This window comes from Abramis brama (assembly GCF_963993115.1).
Source record: "Abramis brama genome assembly, chromosome: 4".
Taxonomy (NCBI): Eukaryota; Metazoa; Chordata; class Actinopteri; order Cypriniformes; family Leuciscidae; genus Abramis; species Abramis brama.
This window is the reverse complement of record NC_139966.1, coordinates 48030167-48048470: the sequence shown is the minus strand read 5'-3', so window position 1 is coordinate 48048470 and position 18304 is coordinate 48030167. Positions and strand designations below refer to the sequence as shown.

At 36.3% G+C, this 18304-nt stretch overlaps 1 protein-coding gene across 2 annotated transcripts; it reads left to right on the top strand.

Annotated features, from left to right (window-relative positions):
- Nucleotides 1–1646: 1646 nt before the first annotated feature.
- On the top strand, nucleotides 1647–18082 carry tspan11 (tetraspanin 11). 2 transcript variants are annotated; one of them, XM_084111470.1, is made up of 9 exons: nucleotides 1647–1742; nucleotides 3680–3771; nucleotides 6568–6759; nucleotides 8471–8545; nucleotides 8747–8851; nucleotides 9623–9784; nucleotides 10421–10507; nucleotides 13518–13642; nucleotides 16338–18082. In XM_084111470.1, the coding sequence occupies exons 2-8, from the start codon at nucleotides 3685–3687 to the stop codon at nucleotides 13593–13595; spliced, it is 786 nt and encodes a 261-aa protein (XP_083967596.1). In that variant the 5' UTR covers nucleotides 1647–1742; nucleotides 3680–3684; the 3' UTR covers nucleotides 13596–13642; nucleotides 16338–18082. The 2 variants fall into 2 exon arrangements, with proteins under 2 accessions (XP_083967596.1, XP_083967597.1); XM_084111471.1 differs by lacking the exon at nucleotides 13518–13642.
- The last annotated feature ends 222 nt before the right edge of the window (nucleotides 18083–18304 follow it).

Below are 18304 nucleotides of genomic sequence, written 5' to 3'. Positions count from 1 at the left end.
TGACAGATGTACTTAAAATAATTAAAAGAAGATTTATGACAAATCTATACTTTGCACATGGCTCTAAAATAATGTTATAAACATGCAACGTAGAAAAATCTTAATTTGTTAAGATTCTCAATGTTTACAAAAATATAAACGTGCAACAAATGTGATTGTTCATGCAGGGAATTCTGGGAATGCCCATTGTTTTAAGATGCTTTTTACTTTTACAACTTCTCCATGTAAATTATAAGCCCATTTATACTTTCTACTTTCTTTTTTCTACTTTCTTTTCTACTTTCTTTTCTTTTCAATCCGACATCGGGTTCTGACGTCAATGCGACTTTCCTTTCCAACCAAAATGCAACCCCTGCAACTAAAACCATCCCCTGACTGACGTTACTACTTTCTACTCAAGGACCTTGACAGAAATGTATAGTGGAGTAAAAAGTACGATATTTGTCTTTCAAATGTAGTGAAGTTAAAGTAAAAAGTTTCCAGAAAAAATAATACTCAAGTAAAGTACAGATACTCAAAAAGTGTAGGCCTACTTAAGTACAGTACTCAAGTAAATGTACTTTGTTACTGTCCGCCTCTGTTTATAAGTTATATTTCTGGCAAATGTAAAGGCCCCTTTACACTTAAAGTGTAATGAATAAGCTTCCGGCTTAAGGAAATGTAAATTCACGCTGGTACAATAGAGGACACAGCTCAAACAAACCTTTCAGTTGTGATGCCACTCTGGGTTGCAGAAGAATGTCAGCAGCAAAGACATTGGTTAATAAAGTGAGATTAAATAGGCTACATAAAGTTTATTCAACATATTTTAATTATTGCAGGTTTTGCATTAATTATTTGTATTACTATTTGTATTTTTAGGAATACAGAATCTGTTTTTGTGCACATGAGATGAGTAAATAACTATCATGTTCACATAGCGCACAACACCTCGTTACTTTCTTCCGATTTCTCTCAACATGGGGACAGGAATTGAAAAACAAAGAAACTTATGTTACTTATTTGAAAAACGAACTCAAGTATTTTGTTGTAAATATAAAAGTAATGCGTTACTTTACTCGTTACTAGAAAAAAGTAATCTGATTATGTAACTCAAATAACTTATGTGTTACTCCTGTTTATTTAAAAGATAACACTAAAAAATATTTAGACCTAAATGTACTATTTATGTTTTTAAAGTATAAAACTTCCATCAATTTCAATGAAGCTGTTTTAACATAAACTAATAAACTTAATCTGATGCATATGTATCATACATAAATGAAACAAGAAAGAAAAAGATTATTGTTTAGTTTGTTTATGTTAGAACTAAGTAATCCAAATGAATGGAAATTCATGCAATTCAAATTATAGGCTAATTCTTAAATTTAGGCCTAAACATTTTTGGAGTCAACAGGTTTTTACAGTAGAATTCTTTTATAACGACTACGATTATTTACAGTAGTCTATTCAACAGCATTTGCAGTCAACAGAGTCCAGTTCAAATTCAACCCCAGAGAAAAATTATTGATTTTTTCCCAGAGAATGAGACAACTTACTTAAAAGCACTAATAACAGCTATTCAGTCCACGGGCAGCCTTTGAAGATGAACAGCTCGCTGTATTTAATCTCATGAAATGAAGGGGCGGGCTGTAGTTGCATTTCCTCCTCACATCCTGCGCTGACCCTCCGGCTCCGACTGGACACACGCCTCCGGAGTCCGGAGCAACAAGCCTCGCTGGGGAAAACAACCGCAATCTACGGTAAGTTTAAACACGATGTTTTCTTTTTAAGCAATGGAAAGTGACTTTGGTGTTTGTCCCAAACACGGCATAAGAGCAGGAGGTTTTATTGAGAAAAAAAAGAAGAAGAAGAAAAAAAAGCGTACATGACACAACGCAGTTTTGATTTGTTTATGTTCACGAGCGCGCAATGCAACTGCGCGATGCTCTTTGCGGAAAGTAGCTTTATGGTCAATGTCCGGGGGAGGAAAGAAAGAGAATCGTCTGGATTGAATCAACACTGTCCTCTTTTTTTCGGGACAACCACCATTGCTTTCATTGTATGTGGGGTGTTGAAGGAGGAGCATAAAAACGTGAATTTTAATTATTTAAAGGCTCAGAGGAGTAATTTCATGCGGTATTTAGTCACATCGCATCCGTGGCTTGATTGGCGTGTCAGTTGTTGGAAAGGAAACCACAACAAACTCCCATGAACACCATAAGAAAACCGAGCGAAAGTGAAACGCGGTAGAAATAGAAAAATTTTCAACTTCCTTTCACCGTAAACATACCTGATTATATGTTTAAAAATGTTAGTGTTGAAAAATATTGCCTTACTCTAATATATTTACTCTAATATAAATGTTGTGTTTAATTGGACAATGTAGGCCTAGTTTTTGGTAATTAACTGTTTACATTTTTTTTTTTAAAGTAAAACGTATTATTACCACATAAATAACAGTGAATGTCTACATTATATTCAAGAAGACAGCACCCTGCTTGCCGAAACCCCTTCTACAACCAGCCAGAGACCAGCAAACCAAAAATATATAAAAAATATCACTTCACAGTTTGCTGCAAAATAATAAAAGGAAGTCCCTGCATGAAACATTACTTTTGATAATATGTTTTATTTTATGTTTTCTCTAATAAATCTTTCAATAATGAAACTTTTTAAGTGAAATTGTATGGTTTCATAATGGAGAAATGAAAATTAAAAACAAAATCAGTATATGGAGTATAAGAAGACCAGACTTCAAAATTCTTGAAACACTTCTTTGACTACTTGTAGTAACCCATAACAACACAAAGCCTGCATGTGTCTCAAATCCCAGCCAAAGCCACTGGCCTGTCAACAGAGTGGATAAGAGGATAGTTTGTCTTTATCACGCAGACCTTCACAATGAGGTGAATAATACATGCAAATGCAATGAATAAAACATTATTTTCTACTATCATAATTCCAATTTAGTGGTATACTTATGTCTGCATTTGGAGTCCTTCAGGATAATAAATAATCTGTATTTACCGCTCAATACAGGTAAATAACCCTTTAAGAAAAAGCACTTTAAGTGATTACTTTACTGACACACCGCGAGGGCTTTCTCCATACATTTACATCACGTGATCAACAAATCAATAAGTCCCCACAGTCATTCTGAACAACTTCTTTATGCCTCTGTATCCAAAAGAAATCGATGGGTCCTACAGTGAAAATCAAGGCAAAAAAGCCCATTATAGCAGGGATTGTTTTATAAACCAAAGTCTGCAGTCAAATGTTGTGTTTTGGAACAGAACATGTCAGTCACCTTTCCAATCAGGTGCTGCATTCGGTGTCCTCAGGATTTCTAAAACCAGCCGAATGGGTTGGATTGTGTGTAGTTTTGTTGTGCTTGCCACCGTTTCAAACCAAACACCCTCATTTCATCGGCCATACATGGCTGCTGTTTTGACATGCGACGCCTCCACACTGGGCCCTGAGATGGAGCGTGTCGTCTGTCTGTGGCAGAAACCCATGGGCCACAGCTGTTAATTAACATGTCATGGAAAAGAACAGTGTTTGACTGCCGTCTTTCCAAAAGCCTGTTTACGCTCCTGCCCACCTCCTCCTCTTTGTCCTTTTGACAAAGTGAACATCCACCACTTCATGAGAATTCATTTTGTGTTCCATTTCTTTTCTTCTCTCTTCTCTCCAACAGAAAAGATGGGCAGCATGTATAAGGATGAGCAGGACGATTGGGTCACAGTGTGTCTCAAATACCTCCTCTTTGTTTTCAACTTCCTGTTCTGGGTGAGTCTGAGATCCACTTTAAACCCCTTTGGATAACTATCATGCAACATGTACAATGTGCTGTGTTTAACATGAAACATTAACATGAAATCAAAACATACTTTCTCAATACACATTTCTGGTCTTATAATGAATAATGCATGTTGTTCAGAGGGGAAAAAAGTTCAAGCTGTTGTTTCAACTTTGTCATGCATTAAACAGTGGTGTTAGGAGAAAGTTTCCAGATTCTGTTTCAAGCAGCATTCTTATTAAATATCAGATGTGACGAGAGACGAATAACAAGGCGATGGAAGTGTGTACGTGAATGAAAAAGTGCAGGGAAGATGATTTCATAATAGCTTAAATCTGAGTTTTGTCCCATCATCCCTTCTCTCGTTCTCTTCCCCCTCTTATTTCCTCTTCCCAGCCACCTGTGCCTGAGCTCAACAAGTACAGCGCCCTCTAGGGTTGAATTTGTTTCTTTAAAACATGAGTAAATCTGAATGGAGAAAGATAAACCTGTCTGAAAAAAGCATCCCTAGGTAAAAAGTATTCTTTCATTGAATGTATCTTTGTAGGTACTTCTCTGCATTAAATAGATAGGTTTTCATAAATCCTGGACGAGAAGAGAAGTTCAGGAAATGAGTCAGAAACCACACCTTCAACCAGAATGCACAATCCAGTGCATTTATCCACTTTTTTCCTCACTGTCCTCAGAAATTCTTTCCTCATTTACTATATCCCTCGTGTTGTTCCAAACCTGTATTGCTTTCTTTCTTCTGTAAAACACAAAAAGAGAAATGATGCAATTACAATGCTTCAGAGTTTCAAAAGGGGGAAAAAAAACACCATAAAAGGGCTCCATACGTACTTCCGTCTGTATCTTACACACTTTCATTATATCACTTTTTATGCACCATGGGAAAAAAGAGTCACGTGGGTTTGAAACGACATGGTTGAGTAAGCAATGACTCATTTTCATTTTCGGGTGAACTATTACTTTAAAGCATAACCTCTGTAATATATTCAGTATATACTCTAGTGATTCCTTCAATTCAGAACTTTTGTAAAGACACAGTTTCTCTCTCAAACACAAAGTCCTCACTGTGTGTGGTATGCAAGCAGCTCAGGGGGCGTGAAAGACAATGGGAGTCTAGAACATCTGTTGTTTGAGTTGGAGAATCTCAAGAAAAGAGCTGGGAGTGTTGAAGGGAAGAGCCTTGTTGGAATTTCCTCAGCTTCCGACTTGGATCAATCTGAAAAAGCGGATAGTGTGGATTAGTTTGTATGAGCAAAGATTAATGGAGTGTTTACTTTGCACAGCACCACACAGATGGATAATTAACCTGTGCTGAAATCTCAGGGTAAATGAATGATTATTTGAGTTGGTTAAATAGTGGCAAGCCTGTCAAACAACATGAAATAGTTGTTTATCAATTGAAACAGGAGTTTCAGCTTGATATCTGTAATTAACTCCATTATTTTCTCACTCCAGCTACTATGACACCATTGTTTGTCCTCAGCCATCTGTCTAATCCTAGAGTTTTCATAATTGTTTGTATTTAATTTGAAGACTTTAAAAAATGTTTTTGCTGTCATTATTGCTTATCCAAGGGATCACATCATATTTTTTAATGTAATTTTCCCCCTCAGTTCCAATTTCTACATTGTTAAAAAACAGCCAAAAAGTTTATTACAGATATTTGAAAAGCCTAATTTTGTTTTGGAGGTCTCTTACAAGAGGTTTACATGCATCCAAGGTCCAAAAACACATTAGCTTTCTCATAACATACATTGCAGCATCACTTCTTTTCTCACTGTGTATGAAACGTTCGATAAAGGATTTGGTGCCTCTCGATCCTCCTTTCCGAGAGCCTACTCTGCTCTGATTGGTCAGATGGCCCAGTCTTTTGTGATTGGTCGACCACTTACAGTGTGTGTAGGAAATCAAACGGCCATTAGGCCTACCATATCTGAATTTCAGCTGAGAGGCTTCATCAATGTATATACATTGATACGAATAGTACTGTATTTTACTGTAGAAATTCGAGCCTCATTCCTTTGGAAGTGAAAGCAAGGTGGATTTGCTTTCGCACACCTTAAGTTCTTCAGAGAGCTTCGTTTAGAATGCCCATCAGAATGTACTATAACCTTAATAAATGAGTTCAAATTAATAATTAAAGAGGTTAATGACCCCAGAAAGTCAGAACCTCGGTTTAATATCTCATCCGAAGGGTTGTCCTTCTTTCAGCGTAGTATCAAATCAGTGGTAGCACATCCTGACAGGCTCAATATGCCCATCAGAATGTACTAAAACCTTAATAAATTAGTTCAAAATAATAATTAAAGTCATAGTTAATGACCCCAGAAACTCAGAACTTCCTGTGTGCCAGGTGCCTATAATACGAATAGATAGGTTACCAGTGCTGCCGACAACACAAACCAAACTCTTCCAGTCCTCAGCTACAACTACAGTGTTTGAGGGCTGGTCAAAGTAGACGTTGTTTGTCGGCAGCCAATGAAGACCATAGGCTGGCATTATGCAAATCTGTTACAAACCTACGTAGGTATTTGCAGAAAGTAAGATTACAATTTATAATTGGATCTTTCTTTTGGGAGGCAATAACTCCATTTATCATGAACTTTGAAACTTTCCAGACCTTTTAGATTCACAAACATTATAGAGGCACTTTAGATTATATACATTAATGTTAATGGGAGTTCTAAAAGGTTGATTTCATTTTATTTGTCCCCTTTGAACTCAGTGTATAAGCAGGATCACTATGATATCCCGTGATGTGTTATCCTCTCTTTCAGATGGGCGGCGGGGTGGTGATGGGTGTTGGGATCTGGACGCTGGTGGATAAAGGAGAGTACCTGAGCCTGCTGGCCTCCAGCACATTCGCCGTGTCCGCCTACATCCTGATCCTGGCCGGGGGGCTGGTGATGGTCACCGGGTTCTTGGGTTGCTGTGCCGTCATACGTGAGCAGAGGAGCTGTCTGTCCACGGTGAGAAGAAGAAATGAATGTGAAAGACCACACTGAGAGGTCGTAACTACTTTCCCAGTTGCGCCAATTTATCCATTGTACTTCACTCATTAGATGTAATTGCTTTAGATCCCAGTCTTTTTTTGGCCCACTCAGTTATTGTTGCCTGTAAGTTGAAGTGGGCGGCACCAAGTGTCCACGGACAAAGTAGAACAGGCTCCATGGCAGCCGTGACTAATGAGCTGACAGGCATGTGCTTTCTCGCCATTTTTTTAAAAAAGATAGTACCTTGTGTTTGTTCGAGGGAGTGAAAGAGACAAGCAAGGTTGTGACTGCCACTGCAGCAGTGCTATTTATAGCCCACTCTCGCTTCAACGTATGAATCTACGGAGGAGCGCTAACCTCAGTAGGAATTAGTAATGAGGATACTGCCTTTCTGGTCTGATCTGAATGCATTACATTTTGTGAAAAAAACAACAAAAAAAAACATATATGCATAAATGTCAACATGCGACAGCTGGCGTAAGGTTAACAGCTGTTCATTTGTTTGAATAACCTTGAATAGGTTCATTTCATTTGCTTCAGTGCTCGTGTTGGTGTTTATATAAATTACATTGGACTTCCTGTCCTTTCTTTCGACCTCTAGAAGAGAAGTGTGTATATACAGTATGTGAGTTTATTCATCTCTCACACACGTCCACCTTGACAGGCAATTTATCAATCAGTCTGTGGTTCGGTCTACAGAGTCCTCTGCGCATAATTTGATGCGAACATTTCTGTTCTTTCTTTGCTTACATTTAACTCTGCTGATTAGTTATGGAAACTAAAGTTGAACAGACTGTTCAGTTCAACTTCAGTACTCACTTGGCAATTATAATAGAAATCAGTGTATGCACAAAGGCTTGGTGAGTATGAGTTATGTATAATCTTGAAAACATTGTTTTGTTTGTTGGTCGGTTTGTTTTTAATTATGCCACGAAAAATATTTCACTGAAAACATGTTTTGTGACAGATTTGGGGTTGTTATATCACCCACTCGCTCTCCCCCCACTGTAAACTGTGACAGCTTCTTCGGTTTAGTCATTTATTTTATTTTCCTCTGTCTTTTATTTTCGTTTGTCTGGCAGACGTCTCCACCTCTGCCAGCTCTAAAAAAGACATTTCTGAAAAAACTATTTTATGTACTTTATCCTCATGACAGTCCAAAATTGTTATATTTTGAAGCATTTTGAGTGTTGATGTGCTGTTTCTTTTAGAGAAGCCGTTTAAACTGAAATAAGACAAAGGCAAATTAAGATTTTCTGAACCAAAGATCTGTAGTTACTGTAAGTTTGTTGCTTCTAGGTGATATTGTAGCATTTATTAGACAAATTCAAGATGGCTTACATTTATTTATTTGAAAATCTCTTGCATTTTGATGATATTATGCTTTTTTGTTAAGTATGAAATTAATTTAATTTGTTTTTACATTTTTACAGTTCATTTTTCTATGAATTAATATGTTTTTTAGTTGTGGAACCACAAACGTCCCCTTGACATTCATGACTTTATGAGAATAATAGGAATTATGATATTTTATATGTGCTTCCCATGGATTATTATGACATCAGCATTTTATCATTTGTATAGTATATCTAGAGTGGCAATGACTGGAGTTCCTGTTTTCTGATAAAGATCATTTTGTTTACATTAATTGTATTTGTATTGCTCACTGGTTCCTGTCTTCTTACAGTACTTCTCCTGTCTGCTTCTGATCTTCATCATTGAGCTGGTGGCTGGTGTTCTGGCTTATGTTTATTACCAGGCGGTGAGTGAAATTTTAGTCCGTATTGCTATAAACAAAGCTCTAAAGAACTAACTCCCAATTGCTTTTATGATGGATGTAGTTGTAGGGCTGTACCCGACTGGCACAGATGAGACATTTGAGTGATGACACTGCCTTCTGCTCATTCTCTGTTTATTTTTGTTCATTTCTCTCCATTTGTTCTCTTCTCTCTGTCTCTCACAGCTGAGTGAAGAGCTGAAGGAGCACTTGAGCAAGACGATGACAGAGAACTATGCCCAACCTGGAAAAGAGAGCATCACTCAGTCTGTGGACAGACTACAGCAAGATGTGAGAAACTCCAAATCCCAGCCTTTTATTTGTTTAGAATAGAGACTAAAGACAAGAGTATGTGGCTTGGGCAAATACATTTTATATTCTATTACATTTTTGCAATTTTTGTGAGATGGTAACAGAATGTGAATGATCACTAATCAGTTCTAGAAGTAGAAAATTCAGTTCCAGTAGCTTTTTTTTTTTTTTAAGTATTTTATTTTATTTTGCTTTTATTTAATATTTCATATATTTTTATTTTGTTTTAATTTAATATTTATTTTATTTATTTTTTATTTAATGTTTATGTTTTTATCTAACATTCTTTAGTTTTAATTTCATATTTTTATTTCATGTCAAAACAATAATATTAATATTTTTTATTTTGTTTTTATTTAACATTATTTTATTTTAATGTAATAGGTTTTTACTTTATTTCTTTCTATTACATTTGTTTATTTTGTTTTTTATGTTATGTATGTTATAACATACATAAAATTAAAGAATTAAACGTATGTACATTTAATGTTTATTTTATTTTTTGTTAAAAATAAAACAAAGTTAATGTTGTTTTAAATTATTATTTTAAATTATGTATTAGTTTTAATTATTATTATATTCTTTTTTTTTTTTTTTTTACTGAATGAGCTACACAATATACTGTCCCTAAACGTCATGTAAAATCACTACTATGAACAAAATAGTGCAGAAATACATTAAATACTGGACAACTTTGTGCACTGATCCTAATTGTAAAATAATCATAACTCCCTCACCTTCACCTTGCAGTTCAAGTGCTGCGGGAGCAACAACTCTTTTGATTGGATGCACAGCGCATACATCATCACGTCTCCGGAGACGGAGAAAAGGTTGGTCCCTGACAGCTGCTGTAAGACCATCACGCCTCTGTGTGGAAAGAGAGACCACCCCTCCAACATCTACAAGGTGGAGGTGGGTCTGAAACTGTTAACATCAAATCATCCTCCATATAACATTTATTCAACATGATCAACATCATTCGTCTGTATTTAATTTCCTTTACAAAACACAGAACTCTATTAATGTTCTGTTGTGGTTTTGAGGTTTGAGGCAAAGCTACCACATGCTTAGATGCTTCCTCATTGTCTGTGGGAACTACAATGCGCCTGTGAACCTTTTCATCACACCCCTTGGGAGTAATTTAGACTATGAAAGCACAGCTGTGAGCGAGACAGGTGCGACTGGTAACATATATGAGCTTGTGAAGTGTGAGGTAACACTACAGTGAACTGCTGCCAAGCTCTCTGCATGTGTTCTTTGGGAACAGACCTACGGTGTGATACATAATACATTACAACATTGGTTTTACAGGCCTATCGAGAGCCATTAGTTTTATTCTATATGCGCTATGTTGTGGCAGTATTCACAATAATGTCTTGTAAATCACAAAATTAACAATATCTCCCTAGTATCACCCATACATCTGTAAGTCTTTATTAGTCTGCAAAATAAATCGATTTACAAATCCACATGCATGTTGACACTGAAAAGACAAGCACATGATATGTACAGTTATGAAGTAGTTTATAATGCTGTGGTCTTTCACAGGGCGGCTGTATCACGAAACTGGAGCAGTTCCTGGCGGATCACTTGCTCATCATTGGAGCTGTGGGGATAGGCGTGGCCTGTCTACAGGTAAGCCCCTCCCACTCCCTCAGGTGGGGTGCGCAATTAAAGGGATAGTTCACACAAAAAGTCAAATTCAACTTACCATCATATATATATATATGTATGTATATGTATGTGTGTGTGTGTGTGTCTGTAATACCATTCAAAAGTGTGGTATGGTTTTTAATGAAGTCTCTTAAGCTAACCAAGGCTGTATTTATTTGATAAAAAATACAGTACAAACAGTTATATTGTGAAATATAATAATTTCTTGAGATGACATACAGTAGCTAAATTGTCAGCAGCCATTTCTCCAGTTTTCAGTGTCATTCTAATCTTACCAATACAGTAGGTTGATTTGGGGCTCAAGAAACATTTCTTATTATTATCAAATATTTTTGTTGAAATCGTGATTCTTTTTGACACCGTTCATTTTTTGATGAATAGAAAGTTCAAAAGAGCAGTATTTATTTTATATAGAAATCTTTTTTTAATATTAGAAATGTTTATTTTGATCTTACATATAAAAAGTCATTTATTTCTTTCAAAAAAAAAAAAGAAGAGAATTTACTGACCACAAATCTTTGACCACAGAACATTTAGAACTTGCGTACTTTACAGTGATGTTTATGTCCAATTAATGTGAAGCATAACCTCAGAGAAACAGTAGGAACAATGGATCATTGAGGTCTTCTGATGTGGTTCAATAACATGAAAGCCTTTACTAAAATAGCTGATGCACTGACCAGAGGGCAATCGTTTAATGGACTCTGATTTTGCCCTCGACCGGTAATGTGCACGGTAGTAACACGGAGCACTGCCCGCTGGGTAAAAATAGCCGGAGACCGCATGCAGGCTTGAGAAAATGAAAGAAAGAGAGATAAGAGCTCTCAGCTTTAAGAGCAGATCTCACAGTGAGCGTGCTGCATTCACTGCAGGGGTGCAGAGGGCCATTGATCTGTTTCCTTTGAATAAACTCTGTATATAAACACCACTGAAATGTGACTCCAGCTAAGACCTCATATTGATTCTCGGAGCTGGGAGTGATGTATAATGACCATAGATTATGTTTTTAAGAAGTTTATCCCTCTCCCTATCTTTTTAGTGGGTAGTATATGGCTTACATGTTTTTTTTTGTTTTTTTTTATGTACACAAATCTAAATGTTTGCTGTCAGACATGTATTGATCTGAAATTCAACACCCGGCATAATATGTGTTAAAGTTCCCTAACCAGACGTGATAAAATCAGTGATAAAATCAATGTATTTAATGTAATATCATTAAGTTTTGGTTCTGACAAGCCGTTAGAACACTGTGTTCTTCTAAAAAGCTATTCTTGTGCATTGTGTACTGTACGTAGTGTATGGGATGTAGTTAATAGGATGCAGTCTGTACTGTGTATCGCATGCTACGTAGTGTACTGGATGTCAGTCTCACTTATTAAGTCAAAATTGTTTAATAAATTCCCTAGTTTTAAGTGGATGCCTAAAACTGTAACCGTATGGACTTCATTATGAGCAGCGCTTTCAGCATCAAGGTCTCAGCTGCTGGTCATGTGATCATTTCATCCAATAAATGTGAAGCTCTGGAGTAATTAGGGGACTAAAAATAAGTCCTGTGTTAAATTTAATGTAATGATTTTACTGCAAAAAGCCTCAAAGTGGCTTGAAGCAGCTCTATATAGGGAGCGCTAATTAAATTGATCCTCTTCAATGATCTTTCATTATTACTGTCATTATGGCAGTAAACAGTGCTGCTCCGCAGGGGTCTGGAGCATTAGAGTTCACTTTCATAACATAACAAATTGTTTGTGTTGAAGAAATACTTTAAAACTTTTGCTTGCCAAGCTACATTTGTAGTACTATATAGTAGTAAACTAGTCAAGCTGCTAACAGAAGTTACTAACAAGCAAAATGCACTGAAATCAAGGGGTCAGTATCTTATAAATCAATATCTATCAATGTATAACTATGAGATGATACTATTTATATCAATTAGAGTATTTATTTAATATAAAAACATCTTATTTAGAGTGAAAGTCTTCAATTGAGCTTAATTTTGCAATAATACAACCAATAAAACACATTGAATTATGTAACTGAGTTTTTTTTTAAAAAAGAATAAAGCAGCATTTAACTTATTGGGCCCTCTCTTCCACCCAGCGCAATTGACTTTGTACACCGACGCATGTATCATTCCTATTTTGCACCCGCGCATTTTATGCTATTTTAAGGGCGCATGCTTGGCCATAATCAATGTAGCGTGTGCACAACGCGCACACACTTTGCTTATCTCATCTACACACAGACGCAGCAGTTCTCATTTTTAGAAAACCATACATTATTACAAGGAAAAATATTAACACACAAGGGAAATCATTGTTGTGTCCATGAAGATGTGAAAAAATAGGCATAAATCTAGCTTACACATTTACCCAAATTTTTATACGCCTGTTTAACCGAAGCTAATTTGGGTGTGTTTCTCCATCCCCATACAATGTCACTTCTCTGTGTTTTACGGCCCTGACGAGAACGTCGGTCTCCTCGGCTTTGAACCGCTCCTGGCGCGCGCCTGGCAAATCCGCCGTTATAATAGCAATCTGCCATGGAACAAGCGTGCCTGCTCTTAAAGGGAATGTGAGATGACGCTCTGATTGGTTTATTTCATGTTACGCCCAAACCACACCTATGAATAATGAAGCTACTTCAGACCAACCCATTTTAGATTAGCGTTAGGGTTAGCATCAACGCACAAGACCCGCCCACAAAGTTACTTGCGTTTCGCGCTTGATACTTGCGTTTCAGATTGTTAAAATAGGGCCCATAATTTTGCTTAAGAAAGAACATGCCAGGGTTAAAAAGAATCAGTGCATTGTTTCATCTGAAGCGAGCACTGTATTTCAGGGATTTGTAATGTTTGTCTTAAATTACAGCATGTGTCTCTGTTTTGTCTTGGTTTTGTTTGTCTTTCTCTCTGTTTCTTTCTTTTTGTCTCTATTTATCTGTGTGTGTGTGTGTGTGTTTGTGTGTCCTGTAGTTAATAGGAGCAGTGTTGACTGCCTGCTTTATATATCTGCTTTATAAAGAAGAGGAAGATGACTTTTCTGACGTTTGATTGGCTAGTGCCAGTATTTGACTCCTGAACCGCTATGCGATGAGAAGGTCGGCTGTTTGAGTTTATGCTGTGTGTGTGTGTTCATGTCGATGTGCCTTGTTCCTGTCACCTCATGTCCACCTCATGCTTTCTGTTATGTGTATGTGTTTGGCATGACACCAACACTCTTAAACCACACATGCTGAATGCTGCATGGCAAAAAGGAGCGAAAACTAATGGCACTGAATAACATTTTATGTTAATCATTTGTATTTTGAGATGATTTTTTTTGAAGACATTCAGTTACAAATGCGTTTTTGTGAATCAGCAACTTTCACCTTGGACTGTGCAGACCTGATATAACCTTCTACCTGAAACCTGCTGTGAGACTCCCAGTGTGTCCGATCTATTTCAGACTTTTCTCTTCCTGTCTATTGTATCCCTCCCCGCGGACACAGACTGTTGGAAAGGAGAAGTTTCAAAGGTGTCAACATATCTGCTCAGAAAAAGAGACTGTTTTTCCCTTGGTTTTTTGTATAGTTCTGCTGATTGCATAGAAGTCTCATCTCACAGTTTGTTGTCTGTCTGTTGCCTTTCTCCGGTGCAGTTAATCCCACTTTTCATCCGGCTTTATTTTCCCCTAGAGTAGCATTAGAAGTGCTGGCAGAGAGCAGTAATACTGCTTCTCACTCAGTGCTTTATCACATGGAGGAGAGATGCATGAAAGACCAAACTTGTTAAAGCTGAAAATGAAAAATGGACACAAAGGAAGGTATTTTGTAGATTTAAGCTGCTCTTTTCCACACATTAATGCTGTTAAGAGCTAAAAATGTCAAGAGGCATAAAAGCACCATAAAATAGTCTATACATTTTGTTCACTATATTTTACATTTGCTAATGTCATATGACAGCATTTGCTTAAAGATTTTAAAGATATATTTACACTACTGTTCAAAAGTTTGGGGCCAGAAACATTTATTTCTGAAACATATTTTTTTTTAAATTCAGCAAGGATCCTTAAATAGATAAAAAGTGACAGTAAAACCATTTACAACGTTACAAAAGATTTCTAATTCAAATAAATGCTGTTCTTTAAAATTTTCAAACCAAATCAGCATATTAAAATGATTTCTGAAGGATCATGTGACACTGAAGCCTGGAGTAATGATGCTGAAAATTCAGCTTTTTCATTATAAGAATAAATTACAAATGAAAATATATTAAAATAGAAAACAAATATTTTTAATTGTAATAATATAACTGTTTTTACTGTATTTTTGACCAAATAAATGCAGCCTTGGTGAGCATAAGAGACTTCTTTAAAAGCAAAAAACAACCCCAAACTTTTGAACACTAGTCATTATTTGCTGAAAATGTCTCTTTTGTTGTATTTTTAATATGCCCCGTTGACATCAAACATCATTGGTTCTTTCGTCAATGATTTAATTTTTTTTTATTGACCCCAAGCACAAATAAAAGTCCCTATTCGTTTTGAATGAAAAAGAGCAGCTTTGACATTCTGTGAAATATCTTCAAAAGACTCAAAATTTGTATATGGGTTTAGGATAAATTACATCATTTTTAAGCGACTGTAAGGTAGTATTTTGTAGGGTTTAAATAGAAGAGTTGAAAACTGATATTACTAAATCTTAACTTTGGTATATTTGAGTCATTTTTGGTTATAAACGAACATATAAATGTACCCCATTATTAGTCCATAAACTACCACACATTGACACCAACATTACAGTTCCCAGAGGTTGATTTGAAACCTCAAAAAACACTCATAAACCAGACTCCGAGATCCGAGATTCATGTGCCATGAATGTTCATTTACCCTACAATTAACGCCACATTAACCAATTTAAAGTTTATGGTTTTTCCTATAAAAGTAGAACATTATTAAGAGAAGGAAATACTTGAGTTGAGCTTCACTTCCAGCTCTGGTTTATTTCTGTGTTTGTGGGTAGGATGAGGCTCCATCATTTTTGTAGAAATAATCGCCCACCACAAGCCCTCCCAGGACCTGGCTTCCGATGTGTCTTCGGATTTGCTTTTTCCATAGAGATAGAAAAAAAAAAAAAAGAAGCCTGGCTAGATGTTGAAACGCTATATATTTTTAGATTATGTTTTGTAACTTGCAGACTGAGTTTACAGAATTGCAGCCTTATATTTTTATCTCCTAAAGATATTGTTTTTCCCAGGATTACAACAGCTAGAAGAGCAAACTTTACAACAAGGAATGCGCAGTCTCCCAGAACTCACCTGTGTGAATCTCAAATGTGAAAATGAATGTGTTTGCTCTCTTCATTATGAGAGTTACCACTGTTCTGATTCTGCCTACACACTGTAGCCTCCGTAAACACGTGCACATACACACACTCCCACACATGCTAATTGACCCAATTACAACAACACTGCTACCGGCTGCCGTACACCTCTGTTTCCATAGTAACTGTACACCTCTTCCCTCTTCCTTCAAGCCTTTTATAAAGAGAGTTTCAACAATTGCCACAAGGCCACATCGGACCATATCTGTGCTTGAATCAACTGAAAAAAGAAATACTGAACATCTATTATTGTTGGGGCTCTTTTTATGAAATGTACTGCTGCTTGATGCCTGCCAGTATCGCATTCTGTTCCAATTATTTTGAGAATTTGACCAGACAGATGTCCACCAGACTCAGGGACATCTTAACTAGGACCAAACGTCACCATTTTAATGTTTCTTTGATCACATATTTATGTCTGTGTGTGTTTCAGATATGTGGAATGGTGTTCACCTGTTGCCTGCATAGGCGAATTAAACTGGACCCGTATTGATGCTTGGAAACGTATATATGCCTTTCCTGACGCTCCAACACACACACATACACGGCCTTACTACTGTGCCCATTTAAAACTGCATGACCAAATGCATTTACATCAACGTGAGGGCTTTATTACCTTTCATTTGCCACATTGTTGTTGCCTCCTTATGATCCTAACAGTTTTAAAAGATTGCACTGTGGTCATTTAGATGTCAAGGAGGCAGTTAGAAATGACATTTATTTTCACTTTAATAAATTATATTATCATATATCAAAATATTTTTTTATGAACCACATATTTGTTTTGATTAAATGTGTGTAATGTGCTGCTAGAACTCCAACAGGTGTGGGAACCTGGTTATGGGCACAGAAATACACTGGACCAACATCAAAAATGGGTTGAAGAACATTTATTATTATATTTTCCTAAAAAATATATGTAGCTTGTGGATAGAGCACTGTTTAGCAAGTTTCAGGTAGTGTTGGTATTCATATTCTGGGGGGAAAAAATGATGTAATGTCCTAAAACAGAGCGGAACATCATGTTTATATCATGCCAAACAGGAATCAAGTGTCTTATTTTAAATCCGTGGATCTGTTCATTAGTTGTTCCTGAATTGTATATCAGTTTGCAAATACTAAACCATTTAATGCAAATCCTGCCAATTGTTTTACACCTCATGTTAGATAGGCTATCAGTTAAAAAAAAAATGAAGGAGCTTTTTGAACCTTAATGATATCCCTTGGCTGAAGATTATGCTTACTGGATTTTACTTTCCCAGAATGAGCTCTATTCCATTACAATACAAATCACAGCTGCAAAATCTTAATGTAGTTGCCACAGCAACGTCGGCCTTTTCGAATTTTAATGTCATTTGGGGAAAAAAATGGTTTGGAAAAAGAAAAAGATTTAATGTAACATTCTTGTTTTCTGTTGTACTGATTACCATATGTAATCAAATAGCTTTATGCTAATGACAGATTATGCATATTTTAAAATGTTGGTAAAAACATTGTGCAAATTAGTGCAATCTCTCATCAGAGCTGCAAGAAAGTCTGTAGACTGTGATTTAAAATATGCATTTAAACAGCCCATTAGTTGAGATAATATATTTGATTAATAATCATAATGTTACATCACCATTTGCTTTGATAACAATGGGTTCACTTCATAAATTCTTTGCCTTAAGACTATTGCATCCTTTTGTGGGCAGTAGAGCTTAATCTGAAACAGCTGTATGTTTACTGAATGTTTTTTAAAATGTACTTCTAATAAACGTATTTTGTTGACATATTCTTATTGACTGCTTGTGCTGACACACTTTAGCCAGTAGATGGAGACAAACACAAGTGGATAACCTTTCTTCAAGGACAAGAACTCGACTTCAACTTTAAATTGAAAATCCACCCTGTTCTCATGTGCTTTTCTATTAGCAAAGACCCATTGACATGCAGACACTCGTATCCGGATAGTAACTTTAATATCCGGATAATATCCAGATCCAGATTGTCCTTACATTTTACCACATATGTTTGTCTCTTGTTTTCTGTTTCTGTCAGATAAAAATCTGATCTTAATGCTTTTCCCTTGTTGCAAACAAATCTGAGGAAGCTAATTTCCTGGTGCCTTTTTGTGATGTTGCCACAGAATGTCCTTGTTAAATGGATTTGCGTGTATTAAAGCAAGACTTTGAGTTATTGGTGCTGTCTTGTTTTTTTCTGCCTATTTAAGAGTTTTAATCTTGTGTTGGCATTGCAGCCGCACACATTTTTAACTGTTCTGTCATCCATTATGAGTAAGTAACTGACAAATTCAGTTAGGGTGGAGTAATGATGACTTATACTTGAATAAACAGATGTTTTCAGCTCACTCACATGCACAATGTGTTTCAAACCACTTCTCGGTGAGTGTGCTTTGAG

What these genes read in the sequence shown, in the direction of transcription:
- tspan11 (XM_084111470.1), top strand. Translation starts at nt 3,685, where the DNA reads ATGGGCAGCATGTATAAGGATGAGCAGGACGATTGGGTCACAGTGTGT. An exon ending in TTTTCAACTTCCTGTTCTGG is followed by an intron (nt 3,772 to 6,567) that starts GTGAGTCTGAGA and finishes CCTCTCTTTCAG; the next exon opens with ATGGGCGGCGGGGTGGTGAT. An exon ending in CTTATGTTTATTACCAGGCG is followed by an intron (nt 8,546 to 8,746) that starts GTGAGTGAAATT and finishes TGTCTCTCACAG; the next exon opens with CTGAGTGAAGAGCTGAAGGA.